The sequence below is a fragment of the Erythrolamprus reginae genome, chromosome 1, assembly GCF_031021105.1.
Source record: "Erythrolamprus reginae isolate rEryReg1 chromosome 1, rEryReg1.hap1, whole genome shotgun sequence".
Lineage (NCBI taxonomy): Eukaryota > Metazoa > Chordata > Lepidosauria > Squamata > Dipsadidae > Erythrolamprus > Erythrolamprus reginae.
The window spans coordinates 204,926,016-204,951,755 of NC_091950.1; the positions used below are offsets into that span (position 1 = coordinate 204,926,016).

At 38.9% G+C, this 25,740-nt stretch overlaps 1 protein-coding gene across 5 annotated transcripts in view; it reads right to left on the reverse strand.

The window, feature by feature from the left end:
- The window catches only part of PARD3B (par-3 family cell polarity regulator beta), a 697,616-nt gene that overhangs the window by 170,670 nt on the left and 501,206 nt on the right, over positions 1–25,740 (reverse strand). For 4 of the 5 annotated variants that reach the window (XM_070732030.1, XM_070732029.1, XM_070732032.1 and 1 more), the window contains one exon: positions 11,221–11,520. In XM_070732030.1, coding sequence (XP_070588131.1) covers positions 11,221–11,520 — 300 coding nt within the window. Of the gene's footprint in view, positions 1–9,238; positions 11,064–11,220; positions 11,521–25,740 lie in introns of those variants that run through there. The other variant, XM_070732034.1, reaches the window with a different exon arrangement.

The following is a 25,740-nucleotide window of genomic DNA, read 5'->3' on the forward strand; positions in this document are numbered from 1 at the left end:
AAAATGATCAAGAATATGAAATATATATCTCTTCTCTATACATACTCAGTGATGTATTGCTTTTCTAACTTCCCAAAGTACATATGTATTTATTTATTAACTACCTGTTTTCAAAGGACTCAAAGCGATTTGCCTGCAGCTACCCATCCAATATTGCATTTTGCTACAGGTGCCAAGTATATTTATGCATTTTTAATACCTCTTAATTCTAGATGAACAGAATTTTGTATTTGGACATCTTGCGCTATACAATAATTCCCTCTATATCTACATTATTTGTAGAAATACAGAAGAAATACATTTGGAGGGATTGCTGCTGCTAATATATAAAAATAAAACTCTTTAAATCCATTATGGTGATCCATACGTGGATTTTCCACAATGTTTCCATACATTATTTTCTATTCTTGATATATTTATATTGGCTTAGTTTCTTTCTGGAATTTGATCTAGGTACATTCCCTTCCCAAATCTTGCTATGCAACCTAATTGTGCTGGCGGAGGGATGGGGATGTTTCTGGGGATGAGCAAATATTGGGAGTGTATGCCAAGAATATATAAGGACATAGTTGCTCAATGGCTAAGATGCTGAGCTTTTTTATAGAAAGGTTGGCAGTTCAGCAGTTCAAATCCCTAGTGATGTGCGCTCTCATTACTTGTCCCACCTTCCACCAACCTAGCAGTTCAAAAGCATGTAAAAATATAAGTAGAAAAATAGGGACCACCTTTAGTGGGTAAGTAACAGTGTTCTGTGTGCCTCTGGCATTTAGTCATGCCGGCCACATGACCACAGAGATGTCTTTGGACAATGCTGTGGCTCTTGGGCTTTGAAACGGAGATGACCACCACCCCTTAGAGTTGGAAATTACTAGCACATATGTACTTTTATGCCAAGAATATATTCCCTGAAAGGTCATCCAAGGTGTGAAGCTTCCTGGATAAAGCAAAGAGGTAGCACTGATATAGGAAGATGCTGGAGGCTGTAATGGAATGGCAGGGTAGAGATCACTTTGGTGATAATGGCAATATCAATTAAATAGTGTGGGGAAAAGCAATGGTAAACTACACTTGTATTTTTATAATAAAATATAAAATTATTGCGGTATAGTGCTAGGTTATGAGTCCCTAAGAATAGATAGTACTCAACATGCTACTGAGGAAATGCTGAGGATCTTTTGGAGTACTAATGATGTTTATGATGTAGCTAAGTTAAAGGGTCTGCAACATCTAGTTGCTGATGTTGTCATACAGTACAGTAAAATAGTATCTGAAGCTGCAAAGACAGAATTACAGTAGGAACATGGAATATAAGCAGCATGAAGCTCAACCCGGTGAAAAATGAAGTGAAACGATTACAAATGACATCTTAAGGATCATCAAATTGAGATGGATTAAGATCGAACACTTTCATCAGAATACTGTTTATTACTCAGGACATGAAAAGCAAAGAAAAGGTTACCTTTATAGTAAAGAAGGGTATAGGAAGAACAGTATTTGGCTATAATGTAATCAATTGCCAAATATTAATTAAACTTTCTTGACAAGCCTTTACTATGGTGATCATTCAAGTTACTGAGGAGGTTGATGAGTTTTATGATGATCTTTGATTTGAAATCAACAGAATGAAAAAGGAGGATGTGCTGTTTTAGGGACAAGAAGAAAGGTAAAATATAAAGGAGCATTTTACTCTGCTAATTGTTGCGTGTGTATGTGCATGTGCTCATCTTTGTTTTAAGGCAATTAAGCCAGCACTGTCCAAAAACATTTATGCGTTTACATGGCCAGCATGACATTGTGGAGTGCTGTTAACTTCCCGACAAAGTGGTACCTATTTAACTACTTGCATCTGCATGCTTTTGAACTGCTAGGTTGACAGGAGCTGGGGCAAGGATGGAAGCTCAGCCCACTGCGTAGTGCTCAGGTCTTGAACCTGGGCTGCTGGTTTTCCAGCAGATAAGCCCAGCATTTTAACCACTAAGCCACCACACCACCCCAGGGACAGGAATGCCAAAGTTGGAAACTTTAAAGAGAAAAATGTAACTAGACAATATGGATGAAGAAACTGAAATGAAGCAGGAGATTCAATTATCAATTCCAGTCACTCTGATTATTTCTTCTTAGCTAAACACTGTCTTCAAACAACCAAAATGATACTTCTGTACATGGATACCATCAGATGAAGTATATAGAAATAAAATTGACTATATTATTGCTAAAAGAAAATAAAGGACCTCAATTATAGGCATCAAAGTCATGGCCAGGTGCTGACTGTGGAAAGATCACAAACTACTCATGTACAAGTTCCAAGATCAGGTAAAGAAAAAGAAGAATGCAGTCAGTCTCCACTTCATGATATTAAAAATATACAATTTTCAAGGAGAACATCACAAATTTCTTTGTAGTACTGAATCTCATGTATAAAAAAGGAGAGGAATTACGCAGTGAACTTGCATGAAGTTGTTAAGGATGAATGTAAAAAGAGACTGCCAGAAATAAATAAAGAGAAGGAAGCAAACTGATATCGGAACAAACCGTGGGAATTGCCAAAAGAAAAAAAAGATGTCAAAGCTGAGGAAGACAAAAATCTCAGAAAAAAAGTTAACCAAGAGTTTCAGAGAGCTATAAGAAGCAACAAGGAACAATAACTGTACAACAATAACTGTAAAGACATTGAAGATGGTAACAGAAAACACCAGGGAGAGAGGGATGGACAAGGAAAGTCATTGAAAAGAACTCTGAACTCAAAAGGAAGTTGCAATCTTGAATTGGTGGCAAAGGACACCAATGAACACATAGCAACTGATTCAAAGGAAAACAAAGGAAGGAATATATTGAAATCTTGTAAAGTAAAGATATGAACATCTAAAATGATATAAAATAATTATTTTAGAAAAGACACCAATAGTTTTAAAATGTATGGGAATATGTTATAAGTTTGCTCAATAAGAGATGAACTAGGAAAAGAATCACTAAAGAGGGAGAAAGACGAAGTACAAAGGTGAAAGGAGAAGAGAAGGAGTGGGAAGGTAGAAGGAGGGGATGGAAACAGAAGGAGGAGGGTATAAAGAAATGAAGAAAAACAAACTGATGGATGGGTGTAGAACGAGATATTGATTTATGGCTGATTGGATAAAAATATATAATTGTGTATGTTACTGATGAATTTTAAGGTACATATATGTATTGATATATATATAAAATTGTGGAAAAAATAAAAAAAAATCCAAAAAATAGTTATGAACAAGCGATCTAAGAGATCTTAGAAGATGTTCCCTATTCACAAGAACCTCTAGTATTAGAAAATGAAGTGAGATCAGCACTCTGGTCATTTACCCAACTGGAATCTACAAGAACCTGTAGAACACTCACAAAACTAGGGCACACCACAGAAGGAAAATCAATAAGGATTTTGTATGCCAGAAAATCTAGAGAATGACACAGTGGGCAACAGACTGGAAGAATCAGTCTTCTTTCCAATATCCAAAAGGAGACTTAACAGAATGTATAAACTATTGTACAATATTCTTAATTTTATATGCCAGGACAGTAATTATGATCATCCTATGCATATTATAGCCTTATTGCCAGATACTGAAGATGGCTTTAGAAAAAGTCAGGGAACATGGGACATTATTGCTGATTCCATGGGATAATCAAGAAAAAGAAAGAATACCAAAAGAAATCAATATGTGCTTCATTTATTATTAAAAAGCCTTTGAATGTGTTGATAACATCAAGTCGTGGAATGTGTTAAGAAAAACAAGAATTCCAAAACATCTCCTTGTTCTCACAAGAATCTTATATACAGGTCATAGAAAAGTATGGACAGAATATGGCAAAACAGACTGGCTTCAAGTGGGCAAACGAGCATCAAAAGGCTATAATACTTTCCCTTTATTTATTCAACCTATATATCAAATATACATCGTTGGATTGGAAGAAAATGAGTGTAGTTTTAAAACTGGAGTAAGACATACTAATAACCTGTATTGTGCAATACACTATCCTAATAGCCAAAAATGCAATGGATTTGCAAGCTTTAGAAATAAAAACCAGGGAGCACAAAAAATGATTAAAATCAAATGCAAACAAGACCAAATTAATAGCCAGAAGGACAACAACCAACCTTAAAATTGACAAAAAAGATACTGAAAGCTACAGATCTTTTGGGTCAACCAAGAAATCTATAAAAAAATATGCTGCAGGTGAGCACTTGGATACTTTCCATTACAAGGGAGAGGAAAGCATCATTGGAAGAACCAAGTTAGGGGCAGATTGTCATAAAGAAAATCTAAGCAGTCACAAAGAGATAAGTCATGATTTGATGTCACATTAAGTCAAATCAATCAATTCAGGTGACATAATCTACCACAAAAATGCCTCTCCTCATAATTTTAGTTAAATAGCAAATTGGTAATACTAAAAAAGGCATAATTTGCTCTAGGAAGTATGGTGATTTTTTTTCCAGCTGGAAAAAAATGGAAAGCATAACCCAACTGTTATGTAAGTCAAAAGGTATGTAAGCCAAAAGAGTTGGTATTTTTCTCCTTTCTAAGGTGCAAAAAGGTACAGCTTTTAATAGACAGATAAAGCTCCCATACTCACTACTGCTGTAGCAAAAAACTTTAAACACAAAATTTGGGTAGGTGCAAATAATCTCAGAGACTTTAGTATTATTATATGTATCAAGTTTTCATATTACAGCTTTAAATCCCCATTAGCCGGTGTTATAATAGCTGTACATCCTCTCCTTTTTCCACCACTTTTTAATCATCAGAAAATTCAGAGCAGTGATCCGCCTCGCTTTTGGGCAACAGAGACTGGTTCTGTGGAGAGAGGTTTTTCCATGTACCGGAAGGGGTGTGGTTTTGGATACTGCCTGCACCCCACAGATGAGGTTTCACTTCTTTCTATGGCCCAGTTGCTAGCATGCCGCAGACTGGTGCTGATCCACAGACCAGGGGTTGGGGGACCTCTGGTTCAGAGGACATTTTTGATATGAATCGCTTTTTTACCCAATTGAATTGCACTCAGCTTAACTGGAATCTTGGAATCTAATGTTTTTCCCAGTCATAGATTTCCACCTCTGACAACAATAATAAACACAAAAAGCATTAACAATTATTCTAGCTACCAATAACATTTACTTTTTCTCTTTTTAAACTGAGGCATAGAGTACAGCGAAAAAATTGCCTTAGTATTAAACAAAGAAGCCTTCACCTTAAAAATGTGGGATTCTGGAAGCATATTGCACACATTTCCAACTCAGTGTCATCTTAGTCTTAGTCTTCATTGTTCGTGTCCTTCTCTTCTTCCACTTCATGCATTAAGATTTTCGATTACTGTCTTAACAAATCTTTCACACAGTGTAGCATGTAGTAAATGCCAGGGGACTCATTTGGTTGCTCCATGCTGACCTCATGTTTATGAGATCACCTGGTCAACTAAAGTATTTGTTTGGCTATAGATGGAAGATCTAGGCCTGACATCTTTGTTTAATCATATTAATCACTCAAGTTTGAAAATTGCTTTATATTATGCTTCTCTGATAAATGGGAAAGAGAATCGGTTTATAATTCACATTGACAAAGAGTTTCCCTTTGGGGAATAGGATTATCAGCCTTCTAGCATTCATGGTTATCATTTATTTACCGCATCATAGAGTTACTCAAAGGCAATTTGAGCAAACCCATTGTTTGGCTGTGCTGTAGATAGGTACAGAATCAAAGAGAGAAAAACTACATTTGCTATGACAGATCATTCATTCATCCTTCATATAACCAAGCCTTGAAATTCTAATTGTCAATTTTTCTAATAATAAACATGACAGTACAGAGAAATGATTTCTCCACTGAAAAACCAAGAAATTTATGCTCCCTGGTTTGGTCTGTAAAAGCAGAGTGCCAAAATATGTACATAACAACTAGAAATGTACACACTGTACAAGGAAAAAACTCTGCCACAAATATGCATTATTTCTCTTTTGGTGTTACAGTTACCCTTTCACAATTCAATATACTCACAACATCTGTGGTGAAGTGCATGTTTGAGTATAGTCTAGGAATGAACACTTCATTGTAATGGCTTTTTCCAGGCGACCATATTATTGCACAATAAATAAAATGATATAAAATATGCAGCTGCCTTGAAATCCAAATATTTTCCCCAAGCTAGCACTTTCATTCCAGGGATATTGGATTTTTGTAGCTCTCACAAATGGCAATGTTTTCATTCTTTGCACCGTCCCCAGAACACTTATGATTAGGTAATGCAATACCGGTCAAAGAATAAATTCAAAGCCCTATAATTTGTTTTATGTCAGTTACCTATCTTAACATATTCTGCATTTTCAGACCTTGTACATATTAATTAAGAAACCTATGCATTTTGGAAAGGTAATCAAAAGGTTCAAGAAATAAAACACTCTAAATTGTTTGTCTGCAAAATGGAAGTAGCATAGCTTTCCTGCACTTTCACTCTGTAAGTGACTGGCTTATAAACAAGACTGTAGTAGGTTCTCTTTGGTATAACTCTATTTAATTAATCTTCAAGCCATTAACCGTTGATTTAAAATGCCACTTATAAAATCTTCATTTTGCACATTATCAGTTGTTTTGCAAATAGCTATCCATGAACAGAGGAATAATGATATCCCTTTTCCCATTCTTGCAGCTTACTAACCTCATAGTCAATTTTGGCTTTTAATTACTCACACTCATATTAACATTTAAAACTAAATGGCAGATTAAAAAAAAATAATGTGCATGGACATAAAAAATTAAAATTCCTATTACAGAGCTGCCTGATGGAGGAAATAAAATCTATTTTTGTTTAAAAGGGCATCATGGAATTTTGCCTAAAATTAAAATATAAACAGAGAAATAAACATTTTAAAATAAATATCAGTAAAATGGTAAAAAATAAATAGTAAAACTATTTTTCAATAGGTGGTGAGTTGGTCCTTGCCAGCCACAATTTTTCAATTTTTTCAATTGAAAAAATTGAATATCACAATATTAGCAATACCACAATAGTAGCAATTTTATTTCCAAATTAAGATCTAAAACACCATGAGTAGTGTGGTAGCCTAGTGGTGAACACTCTTGTCTTCCATTCTTAACCTTCCTCTCAGAAGGTTGAAAGTTCAATCCTAGGTAGTGGCTGATGTTTCTCTCACAGGGCATGAAGAAAAAAAATATTTGTGGCTTCAAGAAGGGCATCTGGTCAGGAAAACCCTCAGCCTCATCCACTCACCTCATCTCTACTCTGAATTAAAGGATTACAGGGTAGTAAAAGTGGGGAGGGTCTTAAAAAAACCAAAAGCAATAATTTCTAAATTGAAATTTGCATCTCAATTCTAGACTGAAACCATGCGTTTGAGATCAGATTTTCTGTACATGTTTCAGGTCCATTACACCTGAAACTCAAGTCAGAATTTAAGGGGCTTTCCCAACTTGCAACTGATCAGGTGTGACAGGAGTAGTTTCATCAGGACTCAACCTCAGAGAGATGTGTGGACTTCAACTTCCAGAATTCTCCAGTAAGCATAAAGTTGCTAAGATTGAGAAATATTGGTTTAGAGTTTCTTTTCTTTTTTTACTCTTTGCTCTTCCTTTCTTGGTGGTTTCATTTGCTGAAGATTTTAGTTTGTGGGAAAAAAATATTTTTTTTAAGGATCAGAAGGTTATTACAAGCAGTTTTCTTAGATCAAGATTCTAATCTAGCAAATTTGTGTGTGTGTGTTTCAAAAAGATTGAGGCTATTGTAAAAAGTGGTCTGAATTCACAGAATAAAAAAATGTGCTATAAAGAATTACCCTATGATACTGTAGTATAACCAGTCATCCCCATCCTGATGTTATAATAGAGACACCATATTTAAACCTGTGTGTGTGAAACAATGATTCTGAAATAGATGGTCGTCCTTACAGAAGATACTGTATATGAATGGAATAAGTGGATGCTATAGGGGTGGTGGTGGATGCAGACACAGAGAACAGAGAACAAGAGAGAGAATGTTGTACTCAAATGCTTTGTGTTTTGAGGCTCAGACACAGCTGCCGCTCACATCCCATTTTTTTCTTTTACCTTGAGAAGCTACACTTTCCGTACACATAGTTCTTGTGTAATTACTGTTCATATTATGAAAATTATGACATTTACAAAACTGGCATTTTATAGCCTTGAAGGCCGCATCAGGGCTTGATCTAAGGGTGGGCATGGGCAGCATGACGTCACTCATGTCAGGGGTACCCCTGGCGGCCCAAGCACTCTGCCAGCGAAAGTGGGCTCCTGAGTTCTGTTTTGGGCTTTGACAGCTTCCTGCAACCCTTTGCCGGTGGAAACGGAGTTCAGGAGGCCCTTCTGAGCTCCATTTTTACTGGCAGAAGCACCACAGGCCAGATCTAAGCACCCTGCAGGCTGAATCCGGCCCCAGGGCTTGAGTTTGACACTCCTGACATAAAGCAACCTCACCACCACAAATGGTTGTGCTAATCCCTCCCTGGTCAAATAATCACATGACAGATGGGTCAGCCTCACGACTGGTCACAGTGTTCTGCAATCAAATGACCACAATTCAAGATATTTTTTGCTTGTTTTTGGAAAAAGACACCCATTCAAATTAATAGGTTTACTTTGTGATCACTGGGTTTACCATGATACATGCCAGAAAATTATTTAGGTCATATGGGTGTCCTGACTTATGATTGCAATGATTTCTAACTGTAATCCGTGTTCAATTTCAGTCATAATTCAAGGGTTTCCTTTAAAAGGGGTGCTGTCTCACTTCTCCACACTTATTGTAGCAACCATGTCATGAGTGGGCAATCCTCCACAATCAGTCATTTTACAAACAAATAGTATAATTTTATCATGTCTGAAAAAGGAACTTTATAACCCAATTGATTTAAGTACCATGAAAGAACCTCAGGCCAAAGAATGCAGACATCTGCCTGGTCTTGCTTATTGTGAAGCAAGTTTGTGTACACACACACACACAGAGAGATATTCACACACGGTTACATATGCATACACAAACATAGATGTAAATTAAAAAGACTTACATAATTGCTCATATTGTAACCAGAACTCTGGGTAGCTCAAAAATTGCAGGAATCCTCAATCAGAATAAAAACTCAATAAAATCTCAATAAGAATCCATGGCATTTTCAAAACATTTGCACTTTAAATACTTGGAAAAACTTAACAAACAGTAATAAAACTCCAAATACCAACAATAGGATGAATATACTTTATTATTATTATTATTCCAGATTTCTCTGATGAGGTAGGACCATGAATTGAGCCACAATCAGTCATCTTTGTCAGCTTTTGGAATTAATTATACAAGTAATATAGTATATGGCCCAATTCACTAAAGCCTATATCTACAATATGAGCAATATTGTTCAAAATATGTATGCTAAAATATTTAAAATGTTACAATGATTGAAATAAACAAATGTTGAAGTGGCCTCTCTAAAAACAAATCTCAATTCAATACAGTTTTTTTATTTCAAAAAGTGAGATAAACAAGCATGCTCCCCTCCCCAAAACAGTTCCACACATCTCAGTAGTGACTTCTTCCTCAGTCTTCAGTTACCTCCAACTATCTGTCTTGTTTGCACTTTTGGAGAGTTCCTCAAAAGTGTCTTGTTTAAACACAGGGAGCCACATCAAAGACAGTTTTTGAAATCTCCAGTGCCAGATTTCAGAATCTCATTTTTATGGTTCCCTGACTGTGACTAAGGATGCATGCTTTCTTTCAGTCATATAATAATAATGCTATCATGCTAGAAATTTGACATTAAGGATTAAAAATGGCTCCTTTCTCCCTGCTTATTATTCAAAAGACCCCAAAAAGTAATCTGTTTTATGAAGCTATGTTTTGCGATCTGCATAAATATGCCATCATTCTCTGATCTTCCTCTGGCTTAATTGAAAGCCCATAATATCACAGAATATGGAAAATGCAAACTGTAAGCTTACATAGTAAAACAGTGTATAAGCAACCAATGTTTTCCTAGCAATTGATTATAAAATGATGTCATTCCCCTTTCCCAAAAACCCTGAACACAAAAGTCTGTTAGGGTACAGGACTTCAGAGCACAGAAAGAAAATTACTTAATTTGCACTGAAATTTAATTTGAGGCAGGTCAATTAAGTCTGCTTGTGGAAGAAGAGCCTTTTGATAATAATTTCGATTTTATAATGACTTTGAGTAATGAATCTACTAATGATGCAAATTTATTTTGTTTCCTTTTAAGCAAATATAAATTCTTGATCATTTAAGATCATTCAGCCCCTTTGAGTAAAATTATACATTGTAAACAAGGGGACCCCCTCTTCATTAAAAAAACAAAGCAAATGACTTCAGAATGAGAGAATATGAATATGCTGACATGGAACTTCAATGGCTATACAGCATTAAGCCTGTGCTGAAAAACTACAAGAACTCTGATCATAGCAGCATGGGACCAAATTTGCATCAAAAAGCCTTCTGAAGCACTTGGGGGCATGGTGCCATATTGCTAAATCTGCATTTGGACTGTTTCCTCTCTTTTGTGGGTATGCATGTGTTTGGGAGGTGGAGACCAAAGTGACATTGACTATTAACAAATCATCAAAACAACAGAATATTAGAACAAGACACAAGGGGGAAAAAAAGATTGATGGCGAACGCTGTACCTAGCTGAGACAGAAATAAAATCCTGCAACTCTGCATAGGTAAAAGGGCAAAGTAAGAAATCCCTATCACAGAAAATAGATGCCACAGGCTGCAAAAAAGCTCAACAGAAGCTCCCAACTTAGTCATAATGCTAGTAAAAGGTATACATTTCAAGGATAACAACACCTTTTCTTCATTTGTGAGGATGCCAAGGAGATACTGAAGACACATTCCAAGGTACATGGAAAAGCTTGCTATGTATGTGAAGCATTCTGCTCATAAAAAAGATGTATAGAATGCTTCTTTGACTCTTCAACAAACACTTCCACTGATTTATATCCAAACTGTTCCAAGATCTTCATTGTGCTTACATAATATCACTTGCACTTGTAAAACTGCAGGAGTACATCATTGAAAGCATTGACAAAATGCTCAAATCAAATTCTTCCAACTATAATATAATTACCATGTCAATTTCATATAATATGGTTGTTGCGTTTAAAAATATTCAGACATGCATTAACTTATTTTTCCCCATGGCATGAGTATTACCTCTTAACAGGAGCATGCTGGTGGGATGGCTTGTTTATCCTTGCATATAATCCTTCTAAGTGGTCCCTGTCCAGAGGTGCTATAGGGTTATTGCACCCACCATAAGCTCCGGAAACAGGTGTAGAAGAAAGCTGGTAGGAGTTGATAACTGGATATACTTCTCGGAAGTGATTCACTCGTGCATAATTTGGGTCTGTCTCATCATCATCAAGATCAGGTGGGGCTCCCATAGGAACTGTGGAATACTCAGCATGTGCCCTGATCTGCTTCTGACGGAGTTCCTGATGCTTTGCACCAATCCTGGGAGACACAACAACAACTTACGTTACTACATACTGCTGACAAAAACTGGAAACCTACTCAACTGAAGTTCGATTACATCAATTTAATGGCAATCCAAATGCCAATGATAATAATTTAACTTTTAAAATCACGTTATCAGAATATACATACAGTGGTACCTCTACTTATGAACTTAATTTGTTCCATGACCAAGTTCATAAGTAGAAACGTTCATAAGTAGAAGCAATTTTTCCCATAGGAATCAATGTAAAAGCAAATAATGCGTGCAATGCCTAAACTCACCCCTTTTGCCTTATTAATGCCGGCATTCTGATCCTTGTTCGGGGGCGGGTGGAGGAGGGGGGAAACAGCGGAGACTGCCCAGAGGGAGCCTCGTGGGTGGGTTTTAAGTGCAGGGAGCTGCCTGGCAGCTTGCAGCCGGCACGGTTTCCACCCTCCTTGACAGCCCTGCTTCCTCCTTCTCCTTTTCCTCCCCCTTATTTCCTCCTCTTCCTTCTCCTCTTCCTTCATCTTTCTTTCTCTTCCTCCTCCACTGGCATCCAAATGACTGCCCCTTGCCTCCACTCCCTCCGGACGAGGAAGAGAGGAAAGGAATCCTGTAACCCACCTCTCCGCCCCCTTCCCTAAGCTCCTTCCTTCCTTCCTTCCTTCCTTCCTTCCTTCCTTCCTTCCTTCCTTCCTGCCGGCCTGCCTGCCTTCCCCAAGCTGTGCCAGCACTGCCCTGTGCTCCAGAAGACACAGGGGAAGAGCTTTCTTCCCAGCTCTGCACATCAGCAAAGGGGGAAACCAGTGGGGGAAACCAGTAGAGGGAGAGGAGGTGGGGGATGGCCATTTGGACGCTGGTGGAGGAAGAAGAGAAAGAAAGGAAGAGGAAGAGGAGGAAGAGGAGGAAGAGAGGAGGAAGAGAAGGAGGAAAAAGGGAGGAGGAAGAGGAGGAAGAGGAGAAAGAGAGGAGGAAGAGGAGGAAGAGGAGGAAGAGGAGGAAGAGGAGGAGGAAGAGGAGAAGGAGAAGGGAAGGAAGAGGAGAAGGAAGAGGAGGAACCCCTCCGCCCCCTTCCCAGCTCCTTCGTTCCATCCTTCCCCAAGCTGTGCCAGTGCTGCCCTGCACTCCAGAAGACACAGGGGAAGAGCTTTCTTCCCAGCCCTGCATGCCAGCAAAGGGGGAAAACAGCGGGGAAAACAGTGGAGGGAGAGGAGGCGGGGGGCGTCATTTGGATGCCAGTGAAGGAGGAAGAGAAAGAAAGGAGGAGGAGGAGGGGGAGGAAAGGGAGAAAGAGAAGTGGTGGAGGAAGAGGAGGAAAAGAATCCTGTAACCCACCCCTCCTCCCTCTTCCTGGCACAGCTTGGGGAAGGAAGGAAGGAAGGAAGGAAGGAAGGAAGGAAGGAAGGAAGGAAGGAAGGAAGGAAGGGGCTTTGGGAAAGGGGCAGAGGGGTTCCTCCTCTTCCTTCTCCTCTTCCTTCCCTTCTCATTCTCCTCTCCCTCCTTCCTTTCTCCTCTTCCTTTCCTCCTCTTCCTTCTCCTTACTTTCTCTTCCTTCTCCACCCAGCTCTGCCCACTCTGCCCCATGAGCGTCCCTCTAGTTCACCATGCGGGCCAGGCCTCTTGTTTGTTTTGTGGACAGCGGGATCAATAAGAGGAGGAGGAGGCTGAACGTCTTTCCTCCTCGCTTCCGCTTCTCCTTTTGCCACTTCTTCTTCCAATTAAGACAGTTCTCGAGCCTGCAGGGGAGGAAGTAGGGAGTTTGTCACCCGTGTGTGTGTGTGTGCCGCTGCTGTCCATTGGGGAATCATGGCGGCGGCAGTCACGAGGTAGGAATCCCTGCAGCAGTAAGAGAGTGCACGCACCTGGGCTTGGGTTCGTAAGTGGAATATGGTTCGGAAGTAGAGGCAAAAAAATCTTAAACACCCGGTTCTTATCTCGAACAATTCATCAGTAGAGGTGTTCATAATTAGAGGTATATTCCTCGTTTAGTGATCACAATTGGTACTGGCAACATAGTTGTTAAATAAAGCAGTTGCCAAGTGAAACCTCATTCAGTATATTTTATATAAGGTCACAAATGTGAGGACTGGTCTCAAAATTATATTTTAAAAAAATCACTGTCATAATTGCAAATGTTTGCTAAACAAGACCTCCCTATAGTAGCAGATGTTAAGCAGGCAAAGTAAAGACAAATTTATTGTGATTATCAACAATTAATTTCTACCCCCTTTCCACGTTTTTTCAGAGGAAAGGATGAAATGCCCACAGGATATAGACATTCATTACTGCACAAACATAAATTACATTTGAGAATTAAAGGTAAATCTAATGAAGCCTTTTTAAAAGATAGATATTTCCTAAAATATATTTTTCTTGTTTGTTTCTGAGCTAGCCAATATTATCCATGCCACTTTTCTCACATTTTCCTCCCGATTTAATGAATCACCTATATTAAGTTCATTTGTGAGAAGTATAACACTGTGACATGCAAATGTAATAGTAATTAATGGAGTAAAAAGTCCAAGACCCAAAACCATTTATTAACATTTTTGACATTTTGTCCTAACTCGTAACTTGGGGATATCGTATCTTGTTACGTGGAGATCAGAGAGAGACTATACAGTGAAGAATTGAACATAAGTCAGTAGAGATGAAATGTGTAGACATCAGTGAATTAAATACTATTACTGACAGTATTCCATTATGATGAATCTTTAAGAGGTATTACAAATGCTGCTACTAATCAGTGCTATTGTGTAATCTGCTGGGAATAAGAGAGGAAGGAAGACACCTAGGTATAATTTCAAAGATAGTCAAATTCAGATGAATCATCATTTGCTTTATGATTGAAAAGTTTAAACAAGGCACTGGTAATAATAAGAAACTGAAATGTTCAGCTTGCCTCGCTATGTAATTAAAGCAGCAGAAAAGATCAGAGCAGTAAGATGAGCCCTGTGTATAGAGGGCAAAGAATGAAAAAGCAAAAGGAGGATTAAAGCACAAGAAAGCTGCCAATTAAAAAGTCAGGATTTATTCACCATTATTAAATTCTGTAGCTCACAAAAAATAATCCTGGAAACAAACACCTTATAAAAATGGGTGAAAGAATAACAAATGTTAAACCATCCCTTTTGTAGCAGGAAAAAAACCAACGAACTGTGGAACAGGATGTGGATGAAAAACAAGAACAAAAAGGGATTCGGTATAGGACAGGGTAAATTACTAGATCACAAAAGATGCTCAAGCAATTCAAGCTGTAATGAGGAGGAATTAAGGTCAGATAATCAAGTTTACAGAAATGCTTGCATACTGTTTATGCAAGTCTGAAATCAGAAGTCTTCATCAGATCTTGCAAGCTTTAGTGTATTTAAAAATGAAGGTCTAAATATACGTCAAGACATATTTACAATTGAAACCTGTATATATCATAGTATGTAACTCATAGTGTAAGTACAGGAGGTCTTTACTGACTCCAGTATTCTATTGTCCTTGGAGAGGGACGGCATAGAAATCCAAACAATCAATCAACAAAAAAACAATTAAATATTAGGTAAAAAATGACATGGTGAAAACTGTGACATTATCTTTTGAAAGCAAGACACACATAAAATTAAATTTTTCTCATAAGGTAGTAGACTTAGGAAAGGGAAGGCAAGTTATGAGCTTCGGAATAGACACTAAACTTTTCCTATTTTTATGTTAGTAAAATGTGTAGAAGTCATGGGGAGTTAAGTTAGGAGAGCACAGAGCCCCTGGCCAAAAATCATTGGCATCTGAATTTTTATGGTATCTTCAACAGAATAATTTTATAACGTGCTGTCAGACCCAAAGAAACAAGGTATGGAGTGTACTTCTGGGTTGTTCTTTATTATTGTTCGCCTATAGAAAGAAATCTTGCCAGACTAAGCAACTATCTTATAATTATTAGATAATACTGTGAATTGCTGGGAAGGGGGCAAGGGTGGTTTCCCGCCTTTGCCCTTTTCCTGCCTACCAAGGATTCCAAGATCTGCTGTCTCTTCACTCTCTAGGAATGAGCCTCTCTATCAGTCCGACACCATTTTTTATTTGGGATCTTTGGCCTGCCACACTTTATACTATTCTACTATGCATTTTCTACTGAGGGAAAATGTGAGGGCGGGGGGGGGGGATTGTATGAGTTGTTAGTATGTAGCCATGACAAATTCTTTCTAGAAAGCCAAGGTTATCCTTTGTCTCTGCACCTCTGCATGTGCATGGAAGGAGATGGGTGGACTCTACCAGCGTGGCAATAGAAGACTGGACAACATGATGAATTGTGGGGGCAATGGATTTGAACTTTCAATTGTGTGGTGAAACCCGGAGGACTTTAGATGCAGGTTTACCCAGATGTGCCAACATGGCTCTATAAATAAATTGGGGTTTTGAGGAATGCTTTGACTTGAACTCTGATTTAATTTTGGATGCTATTTGGAATACTGACACCCTCCCTGCATGACCCCAGACTAATCCCACCACACATATATTGTAAAAAAATGATATGCTTTACACTGGGTCACATATAGTCTTCTCTGATCTATAGGTAACTCTAGCTCTGTCAATCATAGGTGTGGACAATGCCCTCTCCCTACGCAAATGTTGGTAGTCTCTGTGTTAGAAAGTCACACAAGCCCCTTTCTCCTGAAACTAACTGTAACCATCTGTGAGATTTAGGGAGAAGAGTTGTAACCAAGAGAATAGTCAAACAAGAGAGGTCCAAATCCAAAGCAGGAAATGTAATTTGAGCATCTCAGATTTGACCCTCCCTATTTCTCTTGAAGGTAAAAGTAAGAGGGAAGAGGAGCATTTAGACTTGCAAGATTCTGCTACTTATATTAAAAGTAGTATTTATAAGTTTGATCTTCAGGCAAGCACTCATTTAGTGTTAACTGTATGCAAGTGCCTGATTGCAAATCTTTTCTGTCATAAAACAGCTTTCGATTTTTCTGGAATCTGGTGGCTGTTACCTAGGGAAATGTAGCTCCTTCCAGTTTAAGAATTCTGTATCTTAACAAGATTATGTAGCAATCCCAAAACTACATAAGCATGCAACTAAAGAGTTCCATATATGAAGAAAGGAGAAGGAAAAATAGTTGTCCTTTGAGGACGCTGTCCAGTATGTGTAATATATTACGAATGCCTTAATACAAACAGCAAAGCAGATATGAGGGTACTACTATTTGTATGTATTAAAGAGTTTGGGCTCATTCAAGTTTCCCACAACCTTTATAAATGGATGTTTGAAATATTGGTTAACTGTTCCTTATATGATTCAGTAAAAAATACTAATTTAATCTACTTTATCTATATAGCTTGTCCTCAACTTATGAACACAATTGATTTACAAGCAGAGTTATCACATGACCAGATTCAATGTTACGATCATTTTTACAGAAAAAGACATAATGCAATCACATGACTGCAACTGGTCATAAATGTCAGTCAGTGGTCAAATGCCTGAAATGTATTCATGTGACTGCAGGGATAGAGCAGCAGTCAGATTTCCAAAAATGGTTTGTAAGCAACTTTCTTTTAAATTCACTGTAATAGCCAGTAAGCAACTACTGGCAAGTTGCATGTCAAAAACTATCTGTAACATAAAACAAAGTGTTATTTTGCGTAAATAATCATTATAGTCATTTATCAAATCTACATGCTCTCTGATTCACCCTGGGTGGCTCATAATTATTAAACAAAGAAATTACAATACAATCAATGAAAATTAAAAGAAAGATAAAAGATGGCACATGCAACAGACTAAATGGGATAAAGTGAAGAGTCCCTTGCTAAAATGAATATTCTTTTTATTATTATTATTTATTTATTTGTTTGTTTGTTTGTTTAATTATTGGTTGGTTGGTTGATTGATTGATTGATTGGATTTATATGCCGCCCCTCTCCAAGAACTCGGGTCGCCTTATAACATAAATGTTCATAGGCCTAGGCTTGCCTGCATAAGTGCATGAAAGTTTTGAATTTGAAACATTTCAAATTCAAAACACCTTGTTATAAGCATGAAATAATGGTTTTACATTTGAAACAGGTTGTTTTGACCTACCAGATGGGCATTGACATTCTGGAAATATTTTGAACCGAAAATAGGTTTGAAGCAGATGTTTCAACTTTGGAATACTTCAAGTTCAGAAAAAGCACCCAGTATATATTTTAAACAATAACCAAAATTCATGAGAGGATTCTAATAAATGTATTTTATCTTTGTTAGCACCTGTCAACCCCCCCCCCCCAAAAAAGTAAAAATACTTGGTTAGTAGCCGAATCTTGCAAATCTGACTGTACTATACATCCTACTGCTCCTTCTTATCCTCTTCTACTAAGAATACGTAGAGGGAGGTGTCTGTCTGAATTGTTTCCGCCTCCCCACAGACTATTTTGGTTTTGAGTCACACTTTTCCCCTTGTTGCTCTCACAATCTATCTGGCATACCACTATGAAGGCCATCTTCATTATTCTCTACAGTGCCTTTATTCTCTCGATAGGTTTATTAATGAAATATACAACATATTATTAGAGGTGTATATAAGTATAATATGTGATTAGTCAACAGATGGACAGTTAAACTAACAAACCTAAGCCAAAACTGTAATTGAATCTGCTGCTTTAATGCAGATTTATAAGCAAGCAAACATATGACCGGATTTTACCAACTTTTAATATGCAATATGGATATATGAATTACTACTGCAATGGAACAGTAGTACCTAAAGATCAGTTATGGAGGGGGAATGTCAGGTGATGGCTAGATAGAGATCCAACCCCAAATATGGAATCAATTTCAATATTCAGCTATTGGTATGTGTATGTTTATGTGTGTTTATACTTTGTACTGAAAATTGTGATTTGAGATTGTATGTATGAATGTATGTATGTACACATGTATGTATATATGTATGTACATACATATGTATGTACCAGTAGTGGGTTCTAAAACTGTTTACCTCCGGTTTGCATGCATGAAATGTACATGTGTAGAAACGTCCTGAGTGGGTGGGCGGGGCCTCCCATTGCCGGCGCTCTCAGTTTTTAGAACCGGGCCATACTGGGAGCAACCCACTGCTGGTATGTATGTATGTAATCCAGAACAAATTATTTTATCTCCAAGTCACTCACAGATAAGGCTGTTATGAAACTGTTTAAGGGTAACTGGAAGACAAACTGGACTGGAATTGAAAAAGAAAGACATAGAGACACTAAAAAGAGATCTTTCAAGATTCTGACATTGACTGGATAAACCCTGGCAAGAAATGAAACTATGCTGGGCCCTATAGGGTACATTGGTACCCTGATTCATAATCAAAAGGAGATCATAATCAAAATATAATTCTCCACTCATAAAAATATGACTTCTAATTGTATGAAATATCACCATATACTGCATGTGTGTTTATGTAGTCCTTGTTGCATGAACCCTCTCTGGTTTCAGTTTGAATTTGCTTTCACCATATCATACATACAGTACTCTTTAATATCTTCATTAATGATCTAGATGAGGGAATAGAAGGGGAACTAACCATATTTGTAGATCACACCAAGCTGGTGGAAGTAGCCAATACCAGAGGACAGGCTCAGGATCCAGATGGATCTTGACCGACTTGTAAAGGCCCAAACAAATAAAACGAAATTCAATGCAGAGAAGAGTAAAATCCTATATCTAGGTAAGAAAAACCAAAGACATACATATAAACTGGGTGAAACTACACTCAATAGCAGTGACTGTGAGAGGGATCTTGGGGTCTTAGTGGACAACCAACTAAATTTGAGCCAGCAATGTGAAATGGCAGCCAAAAAGGCCAATATAATCCCGAGTTGCATTAACAGAGGGATACAATCTAGGAATAGAGAGGTAATAATACCATTCTATAAAGCTGTAGTTAGACCATACCTAGAGTACTGCATCCAATTTTGGTCACCACACTACAAAAAAGACATTGAAACTCTAGAGAAAGTGCAGAAGAGAGCAACCAGGATGATAAGGGGACTGAAAACTCAAACATAGAAAGAGGGTTTGCAGGAACTGGGCATGACTAGTCTAGCAAAGAGAAGGACCAGGGGGGACATAATAGCAATGTTCCATTACTTGGAGCATGCCACAGAGAGGAAGGAGTCAAACTATTCTCCAAAGCACCAGAAAGCCAGACAAGGAATAATGGATGGAAGCTGACCAAAGAGCGATTCAACCTGGAAATAAGGAGGAACTTTCTAACAGTGAGAGCGGTCAACCAATGGAACAGCTTGCCTGCGGAGATTGTGAGTGCTCAAACACTTGAGACTTCAAGGGGAGGTTGGACTGCCATTTATCCAAAATGGTATAGGAACTCCTGCTTGAGCAGGGGATTGGACTAGATGGTCTGCAAGGTCCCTTCCAACTCTAAAAAATAAATAAATAAGTCTGTGATGCAACAAAATGAGCTTGTAGTTGACATCTTTTTTGGGGAAGGACTCACCAAGCAATTCAGGACTAACTACCAACAACCTTTTATATCATAGCTAGCTATTTTCACAAAACATTCAATTTTTGCAATTTATGAAAGACATTTACTAAAATCCATTGGTAGATACTAATGGAAACCTGGAGGAGGAAATATACACTGCAAATGGCTGAGAAGTCAGATAGGGCAAGATAGAGTGAGATTATGGTTCCCTCAGCAAATTGGTGGAATTATGCTCTCCCAAAAATAATCAGTTCAGCAACATTTTAAATTATTATCAAAGGATTAAAGAGCAAAGTAAATTATCATAAGCATTTTTAGTTTTAATTTAAAACTTGAAAGTATTTTATTTTATATGCTGTCCAATTCCTAAATAATAATGGATGCTTACTAGAGAGATAAGAAAGATAGATATACAACCAGCTGGAACAAAAACACAACAAAATGGCACTCACAATCAGCCTGTTGCAAGGTCTCTGAAAAAGTGCGTAGTAAAGATGGTCTGTTGTGAATTAACTCTATGCAGCTGGAGAAATTTTGGAAGAAAAGAGACAAAACCAGAGGTGGGTTCCTCCCATTTCGCACCAGTTATATGAAACTGGTAGCAAACTGCTGGTGATGTCACTATGACATCACAGAACTGATTCTGTAGGTGCCGGTCCATGAATGCCCCATCTTTGGGGGGGGGGATTTTTTAGGGGGGATTTCTTTCCTGTTTTTTTCCTTCTGCGCATTTTCCGGCACTGCATACAGTATCTTGTTTTGGCTTTGTGTGTGTGTGGGGGGGGGGGGGGTTGGCACTGAGCCACACAACGCAGGAGGATGCAAACCGGCAGTGAGGTAAGTTAGAACCTACTGTTGGACAACATCCCCCAAAGTTTAAAATACAATTGTCTACATATAATAGCACAAAAGGTTTATTATCAATTAATTTCAAAGCATAGCTTCCTTCCCTTTCTTTCAAAGCTTTTTTTTGGGGGCTTGGAAAAGGATGCCAAAAAACTGAGTGATTTAGAGCTCTTGAATCTTACTGTATGCCCTATTGTTTCTAATTACTATAAATCATCATTTACTTTGAAACGATGTCCAGCGTGCCAAGTAAGGGATGAAAAGTCAAACCTTTGCAATGAAATACATCAGCTCAAAAGTGGTTTAAGTACAAGAAAAAATGTCTTAGATTTGAATATTTGACTAAGCAGTATTTGAAGTTGTGATAGTTTTGCAAATGATGGAATGTATATATTTAGCTGGAATCAGAAACGTGGATAAGTTGGAGGTATTTTGGCATATATGCCAGCAGCATTATAACAGAGTGAATGAGAATTATTGCAAATCAATTCTGTGCGTATAATCTATCCTTTTACTGTTTTACTCTTACTGCTCTCGTGTTTGAAACTGGATACCTGACATGTTATGTATTCTGCATAAAATGAAACTACGACCTTGACTTGACAGCCCCATCTAGCATCCCCCGCCCAAACTGCACATATCATAACTATCCTATGATCTAATAAGTATCTAAAAGTAATTAACTGGATTAAAAAATGCCAGTGCCTCAATCAAATATGTATTCTTATCAGAGTTCTGAGACAGGAGTAAATTGGGACGTTTAAAAACCTGGGACCACATCCAAGCTATGATCTGATCAGGGTTCAATGGTTATAATAAATTGGAACTATTAAAACTGGGATCTGATCCAACATTTTATTTTGTCTAAACCACAGTACCGAGTGCTGCTAAGTCAGGAATATTCAGGGAATGAAAGGAATTAACTCTTACCAGAGATGAAGCAAAATATGCAAAGGTGCAAGATAGAGGACATTATTCTGAAGGTAAGATCATGAATTAAATAATAAAAATATTTCACTCTTGTAATAATGTAGGACTATTTGTAGTTATGCAGTGGTCCTTATTTACCCCAGTCATAAATACCTGTAACTTTCTTTTTCTTAGCTTTTTAAAAATATTGCCTGTTGTGGTTAGCTCTGGCCCAGCTCCTGCCCCAAGCAATGTGGAGGTGGATGTGGGGGAGACATCCACATGTCGCAGGCCTGCTTTGCTTCCAGTAGAATCTGTCTCCTCTGACCAAGGAAGCGTGAGTGACAGGGAAGGGGGGAGTTTGGCAGACAGCCCAGGAGGAGATCAATCATCTGTATCATCCCTGGATTCTGAACAAGAATTAATGACACATCCACGCATGCGTAGAGTGATGCATAGGAGACAACAACTGAAGGATTATTACAAGAGAAAATGAGGCCACCTGTGGTTCGGTGGGGCTGCTGTAACTACAGATAAAAGTGCAGCTGGTGTGTTAGCCTCATGGCATTTATCTGATTCATTGTTTTGTCAAGATCATGGTTTTTTGCTGTTCAGGATTGTGTGTGTGGACTCTCTGGACTTTAGAATTGGACTCAATTTCCCAGTTATTGGGTGAGCAATTGGATTGCATTTAACCTGTGCCTTGTGTGTACCAGAAAATCCCTTTGACATTTAAAAAGGGAGCTGTTTCTGTTTTTCTGTTTATAAAAACTTTTGGGTTTTCCTTTTATCGTGTGGTGTGTGTCTTCCTGGACTAATTACCCTGTAATTACGGGCAGTTGAATCACGCCAGCAGAACAATTGCCTGTATTAGAAAGTCATTCAAGGCAGTGAACATACCTAATGCTTCTTCCTCCATCTATTTTCCACATAACTATAACGCTGTGTGAGTTGGGTTGGGCTAAGACAGTATGATCGGCCCAAAGTCACCCAGTGGCTTTCATGCCTAAAGGAGAATTGCAACTCACAATCTCCTTATTTCTAATCTACTTTAGCCACTAAATCAAACTTGCTCTCCTATGGATTATGACAGGAGTCCTCAAACTTGGTAACTTTAAGACTTGAGGACTTCAACTCCCAGAATTTTCAAGCCAGCCATTCTGGGAGAAACTCTAGAACAGTGATTTTCAACCTTTTTTGAGCCGCGGCACACTTTTTACATTTACAAAATCCTGGGGCACACCACCAACCAAAATGACACAAATCTAATAAATAAATAAATAAATAAATAAATAAATACATACATACATACATACATACATACATAAATAACCCCCTCATATATATAATCCCATGTAACATCCCCTTATAAATACAGTCAATCATCAATCATCCCTCCTGAAATTTATACCGCTGTCTCATTTCTGGGTACTTCTCCTGTCTTTCCCCCTTTTCTCTCTCATGTTTCTCATTTCTCTCTCTTCCTCCCTTTTCCCCTCATTCCTTCTCCCTTTCACTTCTCCTCTTTTTCCATCCCTGTCTCTCTCCCCCCCTTATGTGTGTGTATGTATACACACTCCAACCATTTCCAAAACCAGGTGAGGGCTGGGGTTTAATTCTCTTTTATTCTTTTCAAAAACAGGTGAGGGCTGGGGTTTTTTTCTTATTATTTGGGTGCTTTTTACCATATGCTTCAAGAATCACCTCTCTCTCTCTCTTGTTTCTCTCTCCTCTCATTCTCTGCCTCAATCATTTTCTCATTTCTCCTCCCCTTTTTGTTCTCATTTCTCTCTCTCTCTCCTTTCCTCTTCCTGTCTCTCTTGCTATCTTTTTTTCTCTCTCTCTCTTGCTTTCTTTCAGTATCTCTTGCTATCTCTTTTTCTCTCTTGCTTTTCTTCTCTCGTGCTTTTTCTTGTTCTTTCTCTCTCTCTGTTGCTCTCTCTCATTCTCTTATTTTCTCTCTCTCTCTCTCTTTTCTTTCTCTCTCTCTTAGTCTCTCTCTCTCTTGTTCTCTCTTATTTTCTTTCTCTCTCTTTCATGCTTTCTCTCTCTTGTTCTTTATCACTCTCTCTCTCTCTCTCTCTGTTGCTCTCTCTCGTTCTCTCTCTTCCTTTCTTCTCTGTGGAGGCCAGCGAAGGTTTCCCTTAGTTTGAATGTTCCGAGCAAGCAGCCCCTTTACTGACAGCCCGGGACAGGACTGTGAGAGGGGTGGGCGTTCCCACAGCGCTTGGAGCGGCTAGCGGCCGGATCGCCAGCGCCGCTGCAGCCACCGCTGTGGAAGAAGCCGCACCTCAAAAAAGCTTGAGAGAAGGAAGGATCGGGCTGGCGGGGACAGCCACAAGTGGAAGCCTCAGCCCTGGAGCCCCCTCGCGCCCATGGCTTCTCGTCGATGTCTCTGCCTGCCCGATCCGCTGGAGTGCTAATAGCAGCGGCGGGCAGGAGCCCCCCCGCTATTCCCGCCGCCGCCACCGCTATTAGCACTCCCGCGGATCGGGCAGGCAGAGGCATCGATGAGAAGCCATGGGTGCGAGGGGGCTCCAGGGCTGAGGCTTCCACTTGCAGGCCCCCCCCCTATTCCCGCCGCCGCCGCTATTAGCACTCCCGATGCCATTGCCACCGTGGGGAGGCAGGGGCAGCCGCGGCTCCCTTTACTCCTACTGCCGCACCTCCCTGCCCCTGCCTCCCCACGGTGCCTCCGGCCAAACGCGCCTCTGGCTTCTCCGCCCTGCCCCATTGCCCGCCCACTCTCCTCCGCCGCCGCCTCCTGCCTTGGGGCGAGGAGTCCGGGACTGTGTGGCTTTGCGCCATGAAGAGAAAACGGCAGCAGGGAAAAGTCGGCCGTTTTCTCTTCATGGCGCAAAGCCACACAGTCCCGGACTCCCGGCCAAACGCGCCCCTGGCTTCTCCCCCCTGCCCCATTGCCCGCCCGATCCGCCCACTCTCCTCCGCCGCCTCTCGCCGCGGCACACCTGACGGTGTGTCGCGGCACACCAGTGTGCCGTGGCACACCGATTGGGAAATGCTGCTCTAGAAGCTGAAGTCCACAAGTCTTAAAGTTGCCAAATTTGAAGACCTCTGGATTTTGGCCTTGTCTCAATCCAGAGAATAAAAGCAGAGGTCTCCATGAGATATGTTGCTTCCATTTTTAAATGGTGCAATATTCTTTGAAAATTAAGCAAACAAGAAATTGTTTTTTTGCTGTATTTTTCATGCAGTTTTTTTTTTAAACTGTCAAAGTCCAGGGAAGTACAAGCTACAATAATTTAGAAAATATCACATAACAGCAGCACAAAATACAATAAGAGCAATGAAACCACCAAATAGACCTGCCAGTTAAAATTTACAAATATAAGAGGAAGACAACAGAGAAGAGATAAGAGAAAATAAAACAATATCAATAAAATAAAAATAAAATCAGGATGAAATAACATCATTGTGACACCATTCCAAATTTATGATATCTCGAGTCTGTATCTCATTAAATGGGATTTTATTAAACTTTCCATCCTGGATAGAACATTAAAGTTGACCAAAAAGAAAGATCTACAATCGACTGAAGAAACCAGATTGAATAGATCACAGGTCTAAAAGGTTTTCAGAAAGGAACCCACTCTTGCAGATATCTCATGCTATAATTCAAAAGGTGATTTGCACTGGTATTAATTTTCATATCACATTTTTGGGTGGAGGGGAAGGAATACAATAAAGCATAGTAAACATTAGCAGATTACAATTAGATTTCTGAGTTACTCCGTGTTTTTTTCAAAATGGAACTGAATTTAGCTTATGCCAAGCATCCAGAGCTGCAATATTAAAGTTCATTTTCTCAAATATCAAACAGATACATATTGATTTAAAGCGTATTAGCATGCAGCAATGCTCAGGGCTGAAAAGACAATGCAGGATATCTCTTGAGCTTTGCAAAGCTTTGTGGAATTCAAAGAAATCACAAACTTGAAATAATTTATTAGACCAAGACTAACATTCATTTCTACAGATATACAGCTACAG